Source organism: Dendropsophus ebraccatus, chromosome 1, assembly GCF_027789765.1.
Source record: "Dendropsophus ebraccatus isolate aDenEbr1 chromosome 1, aDenEbr1.pat, whole genome shotgun sequence".
Classification (NCBI taxonomy): Eukaryota; Metazoa; Chordata; class Amphibia; order Anura; family Hylidae; genus Dendropsophus; species Dendropsophus ebraccatus.
In genome coordinates this window covers 64,173,272-64,194,309 of record NC_091454.1, presented here as the reverse complement: position 1 = coordinate 64,194,309, position 21,038 = coordinate 64,173,272, and the positions used below count along the sequence as shown (strand labels likewise).

The 21,038-nt window shown below is 40.8% G+C and overlaps 1 protein-coding gene across 2 annotated transcripts in view; it reads left to right on the top strand.

Moving 5' to 3' along the window:
* Positions 1 to 20,438, top strand: part of DPYSL3 (dihydropyrimidinase like 3) — a 90,475-nt gene extending 70,037 nt beyond the window's left edge. For both annotated transcript variants that reach the window (XM_069972122.1, XM_069972131.1), the window contains exons 2-14: positions 1,136 to 1,224; positions 5,068 to 5,252; positions 5,770 to 5,934; positions 7,162 to 7,223; positions 7,502 to 7,582; positions 10,327 to 10,395; positions 12,752 to 12,872; positions 14,436 to 14,592; positions 15,534 to 15,675; positions 16,487 to 16,657; positions 18,602 to 18,781; positions 19,148 to 19,310; positions 19,922 to 20,438. In XM_069972122.1, the coding sequence (XP_069828223.1) occupies positions 1,136 to 1,224; positions 5,068 to 5,252; positions 5,770 to 5,934; positions 7,162 to 7,223; positions 7,502 to 7,582; positions 10,327 to 10,395; positions 12,752 to 12,872; positions 14,436 to 14,592; positions 15,534 to 15,675; positions 16,487 to 16,657; positions 18,602 to 18,781; positions 19,148 to 19,310; positions 19,922 to 20,013 (1,677 nt within the window). In that variant the 3' untranslated portion in view covers positions 20,014 to 20,438. The remainder of the gene's footprint in view (positions 1 to 1,135; positions 1,225 to 5,067; positions 5,253 to 5,769; positions 5,935 to 7,161; positions 7,224 to 7,501; positions 7,583 to 10,326; positions 10,396 to 12,751; positions 12,873 to 14,435; positions 14,593 to 15,533; positions 15,676 to 16,486; positions 16,658 to 18,601; positions 18,782 to 19,147; positions 19,311 to 19,921) is intronic.
* Positions 20,439 to 21,038: the final 600 nt, after the last annotated feature.

The following is a 21,038-nucleotide window of genomic DNA, read 5'->3' as shown; positions in this document are numbered from 1 at the left end:
GGCACCTGCTTATCTCTCGGAAAACAAAAGGGTCGGGCAGTGAAAATCTTATCATGCATGACCCTTTGCTCCACCGACGTTATTTGTCTTTCAAAGAGTTAATATAAAAATAAAGTGTACAGACACACTCTAAAAGCAAATGTTGGGGAAATTCAGATTGCATCTGTTTTATTAAAAGGGTTATCCAGCGAAAATCTTTTTCTTTCAAATCTACTGTCTGGAACATACTTTACCTGGTCTGCGCTCCAGCTGCATCCAAGGCTCCCCGTTCCTGTTGGTCCTGCTCAGCCAATCAGGGCCCTGACACTGATTGGCTGGGTGGAACCTACGGGAGCTGGAAGCCTCACATGCAGTTGGAGTGCGGACGAGGTAAAGTATGGTCCGGCGGCAGCTGGTTAAGAGGGCCGGCATTTACATACTCACAGCGAAATGAAAATTCCACTCCTAGTATGTAACCCCATTCAAACTCACAGTAGCTGAAAATCCACTGTGATTCGCTACATGTGAAGCTACCATATAGGGTACTTCAGAGAAACAATGGTTTTTAAATCAACTGATCTCAAGTATTCCAGTACTTATCAGCTGCTGTATGCTCTGCAGGAAGTGTGTGTATTCTTTCTCTGCTACCACCTCTGTCTGTGTCAGGAACTGTCCAAAGCAGGACATGGACAAGGGTGACAGCAGAGAGCACTGCGTCAGACTGGAAGGAATACACAACTTACTGTGTATACAGAAGCTGACAAGTACTGGAAGACTTAAAAAATAGTATTTAAAAAAAAAAAAAATAGAAGTAGTTTTTAAATTTGTATAACTTTCTTACACCGGTTGATTTATAAATAATTTTTTCTCTGGAGTACCCCTTTAATTCCTGTTGTCAGGATACTTCTAGCAGTGTCACCAGCCACCCTTTAAAGTACATTCTGCTCCCTGATATTATCTTGTTGGTGTATGATAGAATGAAATATGAACGTAAGAAGGATTGTTTGGGTCATATACTTGCATTTTACTACTTACTTGTGGATGGATAATACTGTGTAATCCAGGGGCAGTTTTATCAGAGTTGATATATCAATGTATTTACATTAATTTTAGTACCAGACCTATCTTGAACTTGTATGTTTTCCATTCTTTTCAGAGTGATCGTCTTCTCATCAAAGGAGGCCGGATAGTGAACGATGACCAGTCTTTCTATGCAGACATCTATATGGAAGATGGCCTCATCAAGTAAGTCCTATAAAATCATGCTTCCATCTACCAATGCATTTCTTTCAAAAGACTTTTTTCAATGCTTAGGCATACATTATATTGTTTTTTTTTCTTCTATTAATTATCCTCTTGCCTACTTACAAATTTTTGGTATCTGAGAATTTTGTACAAACTTATTTAAGGATTGTCTTTGCCTGTAGTTTTTAAATTTTAGATTTACTTTTACAGATGTAACTTATTATTGCTACTAGGTAATTGACCAATTTTAGGTAGTTAGGCTAATGACCAAATAGACAGTATTGCTGTACTGTTATACCCCCTGGACAGCATCCTGGAAAATCTGCTGCAAATGGAATTAATAGAGTACACCATGTGTTTTCTGGCAGGATACCTCCTGCATTGCCATAAATTATATTATTTTTTAGAAGCATCAGGGTTGTATAGTGATTAATTCAAATAAATGTCTTATTTATGTCTAATCTGCGCCCCCACCCCCCATAAATGGTTTATTTGCCATGCACAACCCTCCTTTATTGTTAGAAAGGGCCCCAAAACAAAGTCTCCAAGCTTTTTGTCAGCTAAATAAACAGACACCAGATAGAAACCTGACAGGCCCCCAACTTTTTAAATTTTTTTAACCATTTTAAAAAATCCTGACATCTTTGTTTTCATGCTGACCACTGAGCCACTGAGCTGTTCTGTAGCGAAAACTATTCAGTAATAATCATCTTAAGCAAGATTACATTGAAAGGTGACACTTATATAGATTAGACAGAATTTCACCACTCACAATAAATGATGGTCATAGCTCACTTTCTCCTCCACCTGCACTATGACATCTGCACAGTTCACAGAGCATGCCTAGAGAATTCTTCCATAGAAGTCAGTGGGACACCTCCAAGTCCATGTGACTATTTAATAGCATATCTCTAAACACTGCTAAAAAGCAGCACAGGAAGCTTTCCCCATAATGATGTACTGAAAATAGAATAAAAATCTACAGTAAAAAAAAAAAGATAAAAGAATATGTATGAGTATGTGGTTTTAATTATTAAAATAAAAAAAAAAATAGGCAACACATTAATAATCTCTGGACAGCTGGACAACCCCTTTAATTATAATTCTCTGGTATGTAAGACAACCCCTTTGGGAACCTCTGAATTGGTTAGCATTGACAATGGAATCTACTGAATAATCTTATGTAATATAAAGTTTCTTCACAACAGAACTGTTGATCTCCGTATAAGAATTGAGGAATGAGTCTCCTATTAAATCTCTGTTTTAAAAAACTTTGCATCTGTAATGAGACCTGTAGGATGTGAGTAGAATCACAAGGTCTTTACAGACAAACACAGAAGAACAGCTGTACATCTTTATACTCTCCAAAGCTGGAGCTGAAATTTACATCCGCTGGAGAGAAGCCCCAGGGCTTTGTTTTGTTACTGAAAAGTCTCAGGTTTCTGCATTTATTTATTTTTTTCATTGCACCAGCACAATTGAAAAGAAATGACTGCACCCCTACTAGTGCCTACACTGTGTAATAAATGTACAATCTCAGCACTATGAAACAAAAATGACCGTACCAATACTAGTGCATATACTGAATAGTAGACTTACATTCTCAGCATGATGGAAAAGAAATTACCGTACCCATATTAGTGCCTACACTTGGGTGAAAACTGAAATAGTACCCCAAAATCCCTCAGTATCAGCACAGCCAACCGTATACCTCTATATAATAGTCATACAGTTACCAAATAATACCACTTTACAGGAAACAAATATTATTACCATCATGCTGCTAAATGCAAATAATACAGCAACACAATGACCACATATTACCACGCCATAGTGACCAAGGGTATTACATGGGCCGATGGGGGCCCGATAATAACAGTAAACCAGCGCGGATCTGCTAGATTGGCGCTCGTTTACTGGGCCTATTACACGGCCCGATAATCATTTAACAAGGGCTGCATGGACATCGTTACTGATGTCCTTGCAGCCCTTGCTAAACTGGCATACATTACCTATCTCGGGTCCAGGGCTCCTCTTGCGGTCCACTTCTCCCTGGGTCCCGCGTGCTGCAGCTTCAGAGCGGCCTGTCTTAACTGACAGGCCACTCAGCCAATCACTGACCTGTGATTGGCTGAGCGGCCTGTCAGCTAAGACAGGCCGCTCTAAAGCTGCAGCGCACGGGACCCGAGGAGAAGGGAAGCAAGAGGAGCCCTGGACCATGGATAGCTAATGTATTTATTTTGCAAATTATATTATATTTGACAATTATAGGTCAGAACCTATATCAACGATCAGCCGATGACAACGATCATCGGCTAATCGTTGTGTTTATTACACGGAACATTAATCGGACGGCTAGGGCTGGTTCGGCCGATTATCGTTCTGTGTAATAGTACCCTAAGTCTTACAAGCAATATTGCCACTACACAAGGGTAAAATAACATCGCCACATCCTGACCATGTTACTACTGCTTAAAGGGGTAGTGCGGCGGTAAACATTTATTCCTAAAATAACACACATTACAAAGTTATACAACTTTGTAATGTGTGTTATGTATGTGAATGGCCCCCTTCCCTGTGTTTCCCGCCACCCATGCTAGACACGGAAGTGTAGGTGCATTATACTTACCGCATTCGTGTCGACCCTCGGGTGGGTGGGGGGAAACATGGGGAAGGGGGCCATTCACATACATAACACACATTACAAAGTTGGATAACTTTGTAATGTGTGTTATTTTGTGAATAAATGTTTACCGCTGCACTACCCCTTTAATGACTGAAAAATACCACCAGTACTGCTACTGAATAAAGAAGCATCCTCTGAGCCATTTCTGTGCATTTTATTAATCCTGAGGCTAGTAAGGCCATTTGGTGCACAGGGGCGGGACTATGTCCCCCAGTGCACTGATCTGGCCTCCCCCCAGCTGTCCCACTCCACTATTCATTAGAAGGTGTGGGCCAGCCGGGGACAAGTCTGTGCACTTGGAGCGATACTCCAAACTGCCTTGTTAGCCTAGGGATTAAACTACAAGCTGCATAGAAATGGCACAGAGGAGAAAGGTAAGAAACTTACCTTCATTCTCAGTGCTATAAGGGCGTGTCAGCAGGTTAGATTCATCTTCTTTTCTCATTAGAGTCATTCACTTTGCCTTTTCACCCTGACATTTAATCCTTTCTGTGCCTCTATACTATTATAATGCCCCCCCTTTGCCCCAAATTATAAAAATCCCTTTTTTTGTGTCCCCCAAATAGTTTTCCCCCTTCATGTACCCCCAAGTAGAAATAATCCCCCATCCTGTGCCCCAAGTAGCAATAGCACAACTCCTGTGCCTCCAAATAGCAATATTCCCCCTCCTGTGTCCCCCAAGCAGTAATAATCCCTCTCCCAGGCCTAAAGTAGTGTTACTCTCCCTCCTGTGCCCCCAAGCAGCAATAATCACTCCTTTCCTGGAAGTGATCACTGCTCTGTCCCTTCTGTCAGTGGTGTCTGTACCCAAACATCTTAAGCACATAGACACAGATGACAGCGGTGGCACCCAGTACAGTACAGGAACAGGGAGTCTGATGTTAGACTGGAGTCCCATCTTCAGTATTACATTCTGTTGTGCGGTACACTATTAGTGTAATACTCATTGGAATTTGCATAGAGATGCAGAGAAAATGTATTGCTAAACTCCCTGCTGCTGTATTATAGTAAGTAGTCTCCTCAAGGGCTGTATAATCTGCTGTCTGAGGCGAGATCTTCATATTGCCTCATGGTAGATGCGGACCTACCTACACTGTTTAGTAGATGGACAAATCCAGCACAATAGCAATAAATTCTTCTTCCTCTTTACATCATAGGCAGATTGGAGACAACCTAATTGTGCCAGGAGGTGTGAAGATTATTGAAGCAAATGGGAAGATGGTAATACCTGGAGGAATCGATGTACACACCCACTTACAGATGCCCTACAGAGGAATGACAACAGTAGATGATTTTTTCCAAGGGACCAAAGCTGCCCTTGCAGGAGGAACCACCATGATACGTAGGTGGCTTTTTGTTGTTGTTGTTTTCTATAAGCAAAAGCATCTTTTTCACTGGCTTTGTGTGCTTTATCTTTACATCTCTTCTGACTTTTTAGGATAAACTGACATGTATGTACATAAGGAGAAGCACTATTTCTGTCAATAGTATAATTTGTAATAGTGGAGTGAGACTAGCTTCTATGATGACACCAATACATGCAGAAAAAGGGGATCCTGCTCCTCTTATATTTTCATGGCACACCCACAAAAGTAGCCAAAGTATACTGGACATTATGGGGCAGTACTGAGCAGTCTTGATAGAAGACAAGAAACTCCACCATTAGCAGTCTCAATGTGTGTCTGTTTTTTTCTTTTCAGTAGCTTCCCCATCTTCACCTGCTTTGTCATCAGTATGAAAGGGAAAGTCGACATTTTTTTGCTGCCCTAACCTGGGGCAGAATTGTATAGTGACAGAATACCATAAGTATCAATAAAGAATGCATGCCAGTCCTTAACACAAGATGTTTTTCTCCTTAGTTGACCATGTGATCCCAGAGCCAGAGTCCAGTATCATTGAAGCTTTTGAAAAGTGGAGAGAGTGGGCAGATGGGAAAACCTGCTGTGATTATTCTCTACATGTAGATATCACCCACTGGAACGACAGCGTGAGACAAGAAGTGGAAACACTTGTGAAGCAAAAAGGTGCTGCCATGTGATTTATAGTATAGTGAAAGTCAGTCAACAAAACATTTTCATATTACATTATATTATTATTTAATTATGCAAATGGGGTGTGTGGGGTCTGTGTTAACGAACCACATAGACCAAAATTAGCTATAAAAGAAAGTGTTTAAATGAGACACACAGATTCCTTTCCGTAAAAATTATTTTTATTAAACTAAATTTGTCATTTCAAGTAGTTTCTCAGCTGTTGCACACTGACCGCTCTAGCAGCTTTCTGACTGGACGCTAGAGCTGTCAATCATAGTCATATGTCATAGTCAGTCATATGCAGGCCTATCATAGTGTAGTGGATAACAAGATAACAGAAGATATGGTAGCTGTTCTCATATTTATTCCCATAATAGATTAAAAACCTAAAAACTTGTCCCAATGTGTTTCCATCATGAAATACTGGGTTCATCTGGGGAGCATTAATGGGATAACAATGAAAACCTCATCCAAGTCCACTCTGTAATGTAGAGAGAGACAAAAGGTAATTGAACCTGAGGAATGATACCCAGACTAAGTAAAGCCACTTACTGTCCCTGATGTAGAGGAAACTGAGCGCCTCCTAGTGCTCTCTACATCAAGTATTGGGAGAGGAGTAAGTGACATTTCAGACCAATATATAGGCATCCTTTAATTTTTTGGGGGGTGTAAATTCTGTGACTATTTTTTTTGTTGATGGTATTTCCTGTTATCTGGTACTATTCGTTCTGGATTAAGGGTCTAGACTTTGCTCTTCTAATATAAATGACACTTATTCCCTGTCGCATAAACTCTTTTTACCGTATCTCACTTGTAAGTACCAGTATGCTGCAAGTGAATGAACCTGTGTTTTCCCTTGTCACGGTGCCCAGGCTTCCCGCTTCCAAGCCCATAATTCTTCTAAGGAGGTGATAATGACTTATATGTTCTGCCATAAACGTGTTATTTTAAGCACTCTTTTAAAGAGGACATTGCGCTTTTGGGTTTATTAGCCTCCTAGTGCATTTCATCTGGGATACCTCGCCTACCTTCTCTGTTTTTCTGCAGTGAATGTCTTAGTAGCAGTGCCAAACAAGGCCTCTCCTTACATGTTTAACTTCTCCAGCCAACTCCTTCCATTCCACAGGAGTGTAATATTTATCACATGTCCCCAGCTATTACACAGGAAAAATCTGACACTGAGTTTCCATCTTTCCTTTTTTTTTTCTTTATTCCCAGGTGTTAACTCTTTCATGGTTTACATGGCCTATAAAGATTTGTATCAGATGTCCAACACCGAGGTAAGTTCTATGATATTTCCTTCCTCTCTGGGCGACAATCCAAATGGATTGAACCACCTTCTTCTTATTTTAGCTTGTGTCTGTTGGAAACAGCACTATGATCTGGAGAATTACTACTTGTTTACAAGTTGTAACCAATAACAGGGGACCGGTGTTGTCTCTGTTATATATTGTTTATTCGTGGAATGGCGTCATAACTATCACACAAAAGCCAAAAGCTTTTTGCAAGAAACATTACGTTTTCTGTTTTCAAAGCTGACAATCTGTGTATCTTTCAGCTTTATGAAATCTTCACTTTCCTTGGAAGCCTGGGGGCTATTGCTCAGGTTCATGCTGAGAATGGAGACATTATTGCCCAGGTAAGCGACTGGACCCCATATGTGCTGAGATTATTGGGGAAATGCGTACAATATTGTGTGAATTAAAAGACCAAAAATTATATTCAAAGTCTATTAAGTGAACAATAAGGGCTTAGTGATAGACCTTCCACCTCATGTAAATGGAGAACAATTCTTCCAACTTACAGGGATCTAGTAACTAAAGCTCAGTGAATTGAATTATCCTGAACTGATGTGAATTTATCTGAATAGGGCTGGGTTCACACGCTGTATGACACTGGCCGTTCTGTGACTCCAGTTGTGTCACAGAACGGACGGTGTCAGTGAAGATTGAACTTAATTTCTGTTGAATTGGGATGCAGGTGTATCCGTGTGTGCCCATATCCCAATTCACCATAGCACACAATAAAGAGTGCGGCCGGAGATGACAGGTCAGTTATTTGTGCAGCCACAAGGAATCCCGGCCGTATTGTGTACTATGGGGGAGATTTATCAATCTGGTGTAAAGTAGAATTGTCTCAGTTGCCCCTAGCAACCAATCAGATTCCACCTTTCATTTTTCAAAGAATCTGTGAGGAATGAAAAGTGGAATCTGATTGGTTGCTAGGGGCAACTAAGACAATTCTACTTTACACCAGTTTGATAAATCTCCCCCTATGTGTATGGACTCCAGCCAGGATTTCCTCTGACTTCAATGCAACGTTTCTTCTCTATTAAATACAGCCGGTGTTGCAATTTTCACCAACAGATGTGATTAATAGAAAAGATATGTTGTGTGAACATGGCCTTAAGGTTATTTGGGATTTTTCAGCCTAATTACAAAGTAAAGGAGTAGGGCCTCGTGTCAAAGATGTAGGGTATCCCTGAAACAACATACAGGAGCAGGGACCCCTGTCAAAGAAAGCAGGGTCGGCAGCTCGGTTGTCTCCCCATTTGTTCTGCTGTTTGGTGTGGGTCTGAACACTCACACTTTGACTGATTAAAACTTGTGCCTTGTCTAAAAAAATTGTTTACTGACAGGTTCTGTCTAATATGTCTTCTATATTCACTTATATGTTAAACTTTTAAAAACACCCATGATTTGTAAAAACATTCTGCATTTAGGACTACAAATTATGCAAAATGTTTTAAGCTTCCTAAATAAAAGGAGCCCATGCGCCACATTAGATAAGTTTGATATAGTCAATAAGCTCTGTTTTCCATAAATAGACAATATATTTTTAGGGATTTGACTGTGACCATTTCAACGGTTCTTGTTAAGACTCTCACTTTTTTAACAAGGGATAACAATGATGAAAGAAGTCGGCTTTGGCCAGTGTGTCAGTAGAATCTTAACCAGAATCCCTTCCAAACTCTGAACTGCAGTTGTTGGCTCGCCTTCATGTATCCCTTTTAATTGATACAAAATGTTAGCAAGAGGTCAGGAACGCAAAATGGAGAAGATGAAGTCATTGAAGTAAAATCTGCTCCCTGAAGAAAGGACAGAACATTTCCAAAGATCAGAGGCAGTGCTTTATGCTGAAATATAGTGAGAATAGTGTCCACTAGTTATGAGGATCAAGCAGAATAGTGATTTCCAGTGCACAGCCCGGGTGTCATTGCAGAAAGTAGAAGGCTTCTGGCTGCTTACTAGTTACTGTGCAGGGCTTTGTATATGTGGGCTGCACCATCCGTATTGGAATACATTGTAGAGAAAAGACTTCTCTCTGATATAGGAAACTTTGCCTTGGCTGTATAGTTTATACTTTGTCACATATTTTTAAATGATTTCAAGGTTCATGCCTTATTTCAGACACCAAGGTTATTCACTAGATTATTATCAGAAATTATTTTTCCTTGCTGAAAGATAAATTGTTTTGACATCTAATGTCTCAACGTCCCAGAAAGTTATAGCTGTGTATATACACAGTGTGCCTTGTATTGGAGCAACGTATCCAGCCCCACAGCCACTGCTGTTTATGCATTATATTAGAGACTGATTTACTCTACCTGGACCTTATGGGACATTGCTGTTCTTAATTTGAGTTTTAGTTAAATTAGTAAATTAGTAAATTCCATTTCACAATAATTTCCATCGATTGACCAATGTTTTTTTTTTTTGTTTTGTTTTTTTAAAGATATTTTATTAAAGGTTTTTTATGTTATAACTGTACAAGCATTAATTTGGTACATTAAGAATAGTGTACATCTAATCAAGAATAATTACATGGAGATTGTAACATAAGAAGACAAGTGATGACATAGTAAGAAGAATAGAGCATGTTTTTATCACTCAGATAAGAACAGTGTTGCAGTTCTTTAGTATAGCACCAGATGGCGCTGTGCTACATTTATATAACACTGTGTAGCAAACGCCTAGAAAGCTATAGGATTTCAGACTTTTGCATCTGTTAGGGGTACATGATTTTAGCGCTGAATTTATTTATTTTTTGCTTAGGCTGCATTCCCACGTTCCGTGATCCTAACGGATCACGGACATGGAATGTATGTACCGGAGTCCCCCCGCGCCCAGACAGCATCTGTAATTAGATGCTGGGAGCGGGGGAGACTGTATTCATAAGCGCCGCTTATGAATACAGTCTCCCCCGCTCCCAGCATCTAATTACAGATGCTGTCCGGGCGCGGGGGGACTGCGGTACATGCATTCCACTTCCGTGATCCCTCAGGATCACGGAACGTGGGAATGCAGCCTAACTCTGATATATAAACATAAAGACTAATAATTAAACAATATAAAATAATACATATTGTTTGTTTCATTATAGGAACAACAAAGAATGTTAGAAATGGGGATCACTGGACCAGAGGGTCATGTTTTGAGTCGGCCAGAAGAGGTGAGTGAGTGGAGTTGAAAAAGCCTGGATAGAGTTTATTGTTGTGAGATTTACTGTAATAATCAATCAATGACTGGTAGAAAACTCCTCCTGGCAAAACTATTAGAAAGAGGTAAAGCTGGCAGATGTATATGTCAATACACTACCCAACAATATTCTCAACTTGCCAGCCCCATCAACTCACTAAGAAAGTGCAGTACATGATAGTAAAACTATAACCAAAGAAGGAGGGTAATCTGCCCCATTATTATTATTAATGATGATGATTAGAAGTGCTGGTGCTGTCTATGACTATAAAGCCTATCTATCTAAGCCAGTCTATGTAATGTATAATCGTACTTGGGCATCACATTATATCAGTTTTTTTTTATTGCATATTCCCAATGTGACCCCTGCTCCTAACTAAAGCTAGACCTCTTCCAGAACAAAAGGTTTCAAGAAATATATCAAAACTGGTTCAAAGGAAACATGAAGCAGTTGTCCATGACACCAATGAAGAACGATAGCTTGGATCAGCTGCCATGGACAGCTCTTCCACTTTTTACTCTACACTAATTTTGATAATTTATCCCCCATAGTCTCTTGGAGGTAGGAAGTTTCATGTCCTGTTTACGAGAATTCCAGACTCTGTGTATTTCTCTTACATGTACTTATAAACTTAGAACCTTCAGATGTTGACTGTGTGCAGTGTTTAATGGTTGGGGAGACATTATGGAAGCTAAACAAGTTCTATTTCTAGGTGACTTCATCATGTTTGTATGTGGTGCTGATTAACTTGGCCAGTTACTAATGGTAGGGCATCATAGGAGGCTTAATGTTAACCTTTCTGTACATTAACAGCAAGGAATGGAGTTATAGTAGGTAAATAATATATGCAAGAACCTCTAAAGGCTTTCAGAAACACCCAGGTAAGGATATGCACATTGAGGCATATAATCAAAGATAAAAGCAGCACTTGGATAATAGAAAAGGGAAAGTTTCATGTCTATAACAGTGTTTGACTATGAGCCAGTTCTACAGTGTAATGATTATTTTAGTAATGGGAGAGGAAGTCCTATGTAATGAGGAAAAGATGTGCACACGTAGCAGTGTAGCTGAACGCCCTGACTATTGAGAATGCAGGAAGTCGACCTCCCTCTTACTGAACCATTTGCCAGGCATTTATATAACCCAAGCTCACAGGCTTTACTGGCTGTGATGTCATGAATAAGAGATGCACTATGTTGACAGGCCTCAGCCATAAAAGCTCACAGTCCGGCAGAACTAATGGGAAGGAAGTACTCGCCATTGATTGGAACCAGATCCGTAAATGATATTATTTACGTAAGGATGAATCGTCTGCATAGCAGCTGTACTTATGTGGATGATTCTGTGCAGACAGTTCATGGTCAGGTTTTTTAAAGAACACCTGTTGGGCCGAGTCATGTCCATTATTGCTCATGGTGACTGTGTTATAGGACTGGATTTATTTCACAGTGCAGTGCGCCTAGAAGTGCAGTGCGCCTATGGTCCAATAGGGACAACCAGTGAACCAATGCTGGCCTTAAAGGGGTTATCCATCGCTACAAAAACATGGACACTTTTGCACCACTCTTGTCTCCATCTTAGGTGGGGTTTTCAGTTTATTTGTTTTAATGGAACTGTGTTTCAAAACCTCACCCAAACTGGAGACAAGATTGGTGCAAAAGTGGCCATATTTTGTAGCGCTGGATAACCCCTTTAATGCACATGGGAAGCATAGACTAGCCCACCATTAGGTGGATGGTATGGGTATGTTCTCAGTTTACTAGGATAGGGACCAGCATCCCAAATTATTGGGATCATTGAGGTCTTGCTGTTTATACCACCACACATCAGACTATAGTGACATATCTAGGTAATGTTCCATAAAGGTCAATGATAAGAAACATTGAAAAAGTTGGCTTATTGATCAGCTGAATAGGAGAGTGAACTATGACTTTGTTTAAATGGGTTATCCATCACTACAAAAACATGGCCATTTTCACCCCTCTCTTGTCTCTAGTTCAGGTGTGTTTTGCAATTAAGCTCCATTTACTTCAATGGAACTGAGTTTGAAACCCCACCCAATCTGGAGGGGGAAAAGTGGCCATGTTTTTGTAGCGCCGGATAACCCCTTTAACTATGATACTTTGAAAAAGGGATTTATAATAAAGGTTCTTTATCTGAATAGCTTTATGTTTCCTTTACAGGATGGTCTGAGTTACAGTATTTAGCCATGTATTCTGTAGTCTTTGTGTACCCCTGTTGTATCCAGCACTGTTTTTGCTGTTTGTAGAAGTTGATAACTCTTTTTGTGTTACGTTCCTCAGTGTCTTGTGTCTTCTTGTTCTTTCAGCTGGAAGCAGAAGCTGTTTTTCGTGCCATAACCATTGCAAGCCAAACAAACTGTCCACTTTATGTGACCAAAGTGATGAGCAAAAGCTCAGTAGACCTCATCTCCCAAGCCAGGAAAAAAGGTGAATGACCAGAGATAAAACATCCAGCTAAATCTAGTGCCTACAAAGGCATGGTCAGTAGAGTTGAGCGAACTTTGAGCAATCTTGGGTTCATCCGAACCCGAGCGTGCGGCATTTGATTAGCGGTGGCTGCGGAAGTTGGATGCAGCTCTAAGGAGTCCTGGAGAATATGAATACGGCCGAGCGGGCTCAAAGTTCACTTAACTCTAATGGTCAGTATTAGTGAGGTGCCAAATAAAGTCACAATAATGCATCAAGCTTCTCACACAGATAAGTATGAGAAGCTGGATACTGTACATTATTCTCCCTACTTCTAGTGCTATGTAAATAGATGGGCGGAAACTTTTTTTATTTTTATTTTTTATTTACAAAATAAGGTGTAAATGCGAGACTGAGGGGTGGGATTAAGAGACTGAGCAGGTGTGAATTAGGCCTAGGGGGTATATAATTATAAAGCTCCTTATCACAGTCCTTTAGCCTAGCATTTACAAGTTTATAACACCTATATGAGAATACCAAAGTGTAGTGCCAACCAAAAGACAGAATTACTCCTCCCGTTATGTCCACCACCCAAAATGGTATAAGACATTGTGTCTGCCACACTGCATCCACGTAGTTAATCTCCAGACACTTTAATGTTGCTATTTGTTCCTGTGCCAATATGAGCAGTCAGAGATCAGCACTAAAACAAAAAAAGATGAGAGTATTTCCAGGAAATCAAAGGCAGCAGTTCATTCCAGGAATAAAAAGCCATCCGATTCAGCTGATAATGGCTCCACAATATACACTCTGGAGAAGAAGGTTGTGGCTGATGAGGCAGTGCATGAACTCTGACTGCATCTTGCATGCAAAGTCATTGTCTCCTAGAAGGGAGAGAATTAATGCAACACGTGTAGGCATCTCATCAGTACAGAACATGGTGCTGGCTGACTAGGGAGATGCATCATGGATATTTGTATGTCAGGGAGTTTGAGAATGTCTTGAGTTGCACAGAAAAGGTCCCCAACTGTGTCTGTCTTATAGTCTTAATGAGACCCTCTTCTACAAGGACTAATATCTTGGGCATCTCTCTATTAAGAGACACTAGTATAGAGCTTCATAAATGATAATAACCATTTAGCAACTCATCTGCAATTGGCTTGTGTCTAGTAATGCTCTTCATTATTTCCTATTGTGCGCTGTGATAACACATTATTATGTACCGCCAATGAATATGACTTGTGTTTGTTTGTCTGGAACTTGACGTGTATTATTTTGACTTTCACAGTTTCTGTGCAGCTGTCAGTTACCAACATTCAATGACATAAAAAAAAAATCACATTCTTTTCAGTCATGTGTAACCTGATGCCCATAATTATGTCACATGACTATGGCGGGCCATTGTGTTGCTTCGCTTGAAGCATGAAGACTGCAGAATAGAACAGATCATTGACGTGTTGTGTGTGATATATTTTATATTGCTATCTGACCCAAGCTGTGTTCTCTGAGACTGTAATTCCAGTACTGTGTTTCTTTTTTTCTTAATTTTACTGCACTGCTAACATATTGATCTATTAATTTCAGGTAATGTTGTCTTTGGGGAACCAGTCACAGCTAGTCTGGGCACTGATGGTACACATTACTGGAGCAAGAACTGGGCTAAAGCTGCAGCTTTTGTTACATCACCACCCCTGAGCCCTGACCCCACCACCCCTGACTACATCAACTCCCTTTTGGCCAGGTAAGAAAATATCTTGGGGACACTAGATGACTAGGTGCCAAATCAACTGGTGCCAGAAATTAGCTATTTACTTCTATTAAAAATTTCAAGTCTTCCAGTATTTATCAACTGCTGTATGTCCTGCAAGAAGTGGTATTCTTTACAGTCTGGAGAGCAGTAGATGTTTTCTAGGGAAATTTGCTACATCTCTGGATAGTTCCTGTCATGGACAGAGGTGGCAGCAGAGAGCACTGTGTCAGACTGGAGAGAATACACCACTTCCTGCAGGACATACAGCAGCTGTACTGGAAGACTTGAGATTATTTTAAGAAATTTTTAAATAAACTACAAATCTCTGGCACTTTCTGGATTTGAAAGAAAATAATTTTTTGGTAAACTACTCCTTTAAGATATAACTAAAGCCAAATTTGAAGGGAAGGGAATAAGCAGCAGTTTGGAGGTATACATAGGGGAGTCCTGCTGCCAGACACTGAAGAGAGTTAAAAGATGTTCATGTCACAGTTTTTACTTTCTAAGGAGTTGCTATCTTTATGTTACAGGACAGTAGCACAGTCAGTGTAGCTAGGGCCGTGCACAATGAAAGACAGCAGAAAGGACCAGACTGTGTGCATATACTTATGAGACAAGTGCTTGGTTGGTTGGACATACTTACTTAGCTGCATGCTGCAGGATACATGACATCATTGTCATATAGTGAAAGAAAACAGACAAGCTGCTCCTCCGAGAATTCCCTATGACGTATTGTTTCTCAGCAGACATTTGATGCTCTTTATCATTTTTGAAAAGGGGGGGGGGGGGGGCGGACTGTGCATCTGGAGAACACATCCAAACCTAATGCTTCAATTTTAGAAGCACAATGCTGCCACCTAATGGTCATATGTTGTTGTTGGCCTGCTTCTCCTACTGACAGTTCTGATTGTGTGATCCTGTTTTCCTCACAGCGGTGATCTGCAGGTAACGGGCAGTGCTCATACTACATTCAGCACAGCACAGAAGGCTATTGGGAAGGACAACTTCACTCTTATTCCTGAGGGGACCAATGGCATTGAAGAAAGAATGTCTATCATCTGGGACAAGGCAGTGGTAAGAGACTGTGCCAGTGTCCTGTAAGATAGGCACATCTAATGATATTTACTTGTATTTTATTATTTGATTAATATGCTTAATATATATGCCTATGAGTACTGTTTGCAGTCATATCCAAGAACCTGAGGTTTGGAGGAATAATGTTTCTCGTTTATTAGAGCTGCAAAAGGCAGATGAACACATGCAATGTTCCATTGTGAAAAATGATATGCAAAATCCTTTAAGCCAAAGTACAAAAGCCATAGGACATGACTAGAGATTTAAAGGAGAAGTCTGGGTAAAACAAAAAATAGTGTGGGCAGGGAAGTGCGAAACCATAATAAAGAATGTATACTTAGAATGCATACCCAGGCTCAGGAATGCCTGCTCAGCCAATCAGTGGCTGGGGTAGAACACTGCTTTAGTCAGTGATTGGCTGAGTAGGTTTTTTACATCAGTGTGCTGGTTGGCTAACAGAGAGGCTGTTGTTGTATGGACTACAAGTACAACCAGCTTGCAGCCAATGGACAGATTAAAGAGGCTGATCTAATATTGGTAAACTATCTGGAGGGTTTTAAAAGCTAGATATCCTCCCCTCTGTTGTTCTCCTTGATCATACATTACATCACCACTACCTTTTAACTAAGAATATCTACAAGGTTAGAAATACCTGTAAAGATGTGCATCCCCTTATTGCTACTAGTGAATATTGTAATCAATATGGAAAACAGACCCCTCTTTACCTGACTTAAACAAACACAGGAGGGCAACTGTGAAGGAAAAATATAAACTATCATCTTTCTTTTACCCATACTCTTTGTTTTATTAGGCTACCGGCAAGATGGATGAAAACCAGTTTGTTGCTGTAACCAGTACCAATGCTGCCAAGATCTTTAACCTGTATCCCAGGAAAGGGAGAATAGCTGTGGGATCAGACAGCGACTTGGTCATCTGGGATCCAGATGCAGTGAAAATTGTGTCTGCCAAAAGTCATCACTCAGTAAGTAACACAGACCCCCAGACAATAGAGTTTAGGTATACATATTGTCCAAATTGTACAATAACCGGCATTAATTTACTGCTTTGTTAATATATTGGCTTTTAAAGTATCAATGATCTAACTGTATGACGGCGTATCCTGGAGCGCTGCAGCAGGGAGAACATGCCAACAATGACTAAGCCAGATAATAAAAATAAATACACCAGCTTTTTATTATCCCACAATATGTCTGACACGTTCAGAGGAAAGATATAAAAAAGGAAACTTTTACAACCCTATTATTTTTATGGTCTCTGTGTTAAAACCAATGCTGGTAATTTGTTGTCAATACCCAAACAGCTTGTTTGGTCGACAATAATCTAATGTGTATGGCCGGCTTAAAGAGGTTGTCCAGAAAATATTAACTTTTCCCCTATCCGCAGAATAGGGGAAACATTAGAGATTGGGGGGGGGGGGGGGGGGGTTGGGGGGGGTCCCACCACAGGTGTTGTTTCTCTTGTACACCTGTCCTCACTCTAGGTCAAGTGGTGATGAAGGTATTTTAAGGTTTCACCACTAGATAACAGTATTATGTATTTCTATGTCTTGCGTGGCTGAAGGTACTAATGGGTTAATGTTTTCTATTTACCATGTGTTTTGCTGACCTATGCTCTTTACCTCTAGTCTATCTTTTCTTCTCTTTCTTTGCACATATTCATTTCCACCACTCACAGGGTACCTTACTTAGTCCCCGTAGGAAGCTAGTTACTTGGTGGAGAAAATGCAGCCTCAGTTTTATCCAAATTCTCACAGAGAGAGGACACACAAGACAACAGTTCCTGCTGCAGTTAAGCCAGGACCAGGACCCCTGACAGGAACCAAACTCAGATGCAGCTAAAGACACAGATTTCTTTTGAGCAAGTAGCTAGTCTTATTATACAGTGCTAAACTACAGTGAGGGAGAAGAGTCCAGGGACACCCTAGCCCATGCCAGGAACTCCAGGGCCATTGCTAAGGGACTATTCTCTTTCTTACAAAAGGCCCTTTATTTTCACAGTCTGGTCAGACTATAGTCTATACACGGGTACAAGTAAACATCTCACTCTCTACACACTGCTAAATTGGGTTGGGATGCCTCTCCTCTATGCTGCTCTACTCTACTCTCAACTCTTCAAGCACCACTACAACTACCTCTTCTCCACTCTGCTTCTTCAAGCATCTCCTTAGCACAAACAAATTTAAACACTAAAGTCTGTGTAAAGATTTATCTATTTGCTGCAAAAGTGTGTTGTACTTACAAGAGACTGTACAGTAAAGCTGTTATATTTTTACACCACTGGGAGTCGTCTTTTCCTCCGCACCAGCACCTATACAAACAAACTGTACACCTTGGGTTATTTTTCCCCTTTTTGTGGGTGGCGGTACCAATAGTCCGGGTGGGTCAATTGCCACTCAGGACTACAGTCACAAGAGCCCAAGCGACCCATTACAACCCGGCAGGTCACCGACCATTTCTGGGGAATACAGTTAGACACTGTACAAAGCAGGTACTAACATCACACCTGTGTGCTGGACTAGCATTAGCATCACAACACTTTCATCTTTTGCTAAACTCTCACAACTACCTGTCATAACATCATCCGGTGGATCCACCACAGCCCAACGTGCCATACGTCTATTCATAACAAAGAAGCCAGGGGCCTGTGGATAGGGGAAAGTAAATTTTTACTGACAACCTCTTTAAAGGTTTCTCAGGTTTATTATATAGGGATTTAGAGCAATTGCCTCATTTATATACTGTGATAATGGCTTACAATAATATAAAGTGTCTATCTGGTGGTAGCCCATGATGAAATACATGCAGAGGTTGACTTTGTACTGTTTCTGTTATGCTATACCCAAGTTGGGTTTATTGTGGTCAGTCATTACAAATATATATTGGTATGTGATTTTTATTTATTCTAGGCTGCAGAATATAACATCTTTGAAGGCATGGAGTTACGAGGAGCCCCACTTGTGGTCATCTGCCAAGGCAAGATAATGATGGAGGATGGTACCTTACATGTAACCCAGGGAACAGGGCGCTTTATTCCCTGTGCTCCATTCACTGACTATGTGTACAAGCGAATCAAAGCCAGGACTAAGGTAAAACTCTGAAAATTACTTTTTTTTTTAGAAAAAGCTTTGTTTATACATTGGCCACAAACCTATAACTTTCTAAAATACAACACTCCTCATACAGTACAGCACTAAGCTGTTTTTTATTCAGTGTCCTAGACAGTGAACCCCTGTTCTTATTATCTGATGGATAGAATACATGTTGTAGGTGGGAAAACCATTCTGACAAATGAGAATATGGATAGGATGATCTATACCAACCCTTCGGCTTTTATTGGCACCTTATATTGTTGCAATGCGCCAGGGAAGACAGTACATTATCTTTACTGTTCCTAGTGTATAACCCAAAAACCCTTACATATAATACAAATACGTTCCTTGTTCTCTCCACAGATTGCAGATTTACATGCCGTGCCCCGGGGTATGTATGACGGACCAGTCTTTGATTTATCATCAACTCCTAAAGCTGGCACACCAGCAGGCTCTGCCAAGGGGTCTCCAACCAGACAGACTGCACCAGTGCGAAACTTGCACCACTCCGGATTTAGTCTAGCAGGTATGTATAAATAAAAGGCAGGGATACAGACACGATTTCCCAAACCAGGATCTCACAACATGTTGAGATTCCTTTCATTAATTTAATATTCACTGTATAGAAAGAATTTTATAGGAAGTTCGATAGGTGTTCGACTTGACTATTGAGTTTATGTTACAGCAGAAGGGATAAATGCAGTCATTACTGCCTGCTTCCTCCCCTCTACCTGTTATGCTGCCCAAACTTCCATCTTTGGGCAGCATAACCAGGATGGGTTCCTAATTCATATGCACAGAGTTACGTGCCCCTACTTCCAGAAAGCAAAACCTGTACCATGTCGCACTAGTTTCAGCGTTATTAACCATTATTGCAGGGATTGATGTGTTGCTCTGTATGAGCCAGGTGTTTTTGTTACAGCCTCTTGCACAGTATTTTTTAATATTAGCTGACTGTCGGTATTAACATTTTGTTAGTGCAGAAACTGTAATAATGTAGTAAATAAAACTCAGCATAAAATAGGAAAGCGTTGGTATTTTATTTATTCACGTTGGCAGTGTTCATCCTATCAAAGCTAAGTACAGGATTTCCCACGCTGAATGCCTTCTTAATACTTCATTATACTTTGTTCACAGGAAACCAGGCAGATGAGAGCGGCGTACGTTCTGCTAGCAGGAGAATCGTAGCTCCCCCTGGTGGTCGCTCCAATATAACATCTCTCAGTTAAACAGCCAAGAGCCGTAAGAGTGGGAAGCAACCAAATGGTACAATTGGAATTTAAGAGAGAAGTTCACAGATCAGATAAAATTGAAACGAAGTTCAAGCTGAAGATTTCTTAACCTTCAGGCCTTATGTTTTACAATTGCTTTTTGCTACCTAGCTTTAAAATGTTGCTGTTTTATTTCTCCATAATTGCATAGCCTTAATTTTCATCCAGTGCATGCAGTTCAGTGAGGTGCAGTGTCCAGAGAGGGTCTGGAAAGGGTCCATTCTCCTGTGGTTATTTTCTGTTTTCTGTTTTTTTTTTTATGAGGCATTGAACACAGACATATGTTGGATAAATTCATTAGTTGTGGAAAATTCTGGATCTTCTGTCAACAAGCTTTTCTGTTTTTATACAAGAATTGCAATAAAATGGAGGTCCCACCAAAAGCTTTGCTTCTCTGTGTCTTATTCTTCACCATCACATGATGAGAGTTGTGTAACAGGTTAATTGTAAGTGTATTTTAGCTTGTAAGAAAAAATTGGCCATAGCTTTTATATTATTATTATTATTTCTAATAAGAGACCTTAGAACCCCCTCCCCCATTGAATCTCTATAAACCACTTAAAGGGGTACTCCAGCGGGGGGAGGGGGGATTTTGGGATCTGGCCGGGGAGGAGGTGGCTGAGAGAAAAGACGAAATGACGTCCACTCACCTCCCCTGATCCAGTGGCGGGTCCGGTATCACAGCGCTTGGTCCCCGGTCGCTTCGTGGTGTCTGACGCGGGCTCGAGATGTGACGTCTCGAGTCCACTCAGCCAGTCAGTGAAAGAGGCAAGATCCGTTTCAAGTCCGCTTAGATCCCGCCTCTGTCACTGACTGGCTGGACTTAAGACGTCACGTCTCGAGCCCGCGTCAGACACCAGGAAGCGGCCGGGGACCGGAGCACTGTGATACGGGACCCGCCGCTGGATCCGGGGAGGTGAGTGGACGTCTTTTCTCTCAGCCACCTCCTCTCCGGCCAGATGCCAAAATTGCCCCCCCCCCAG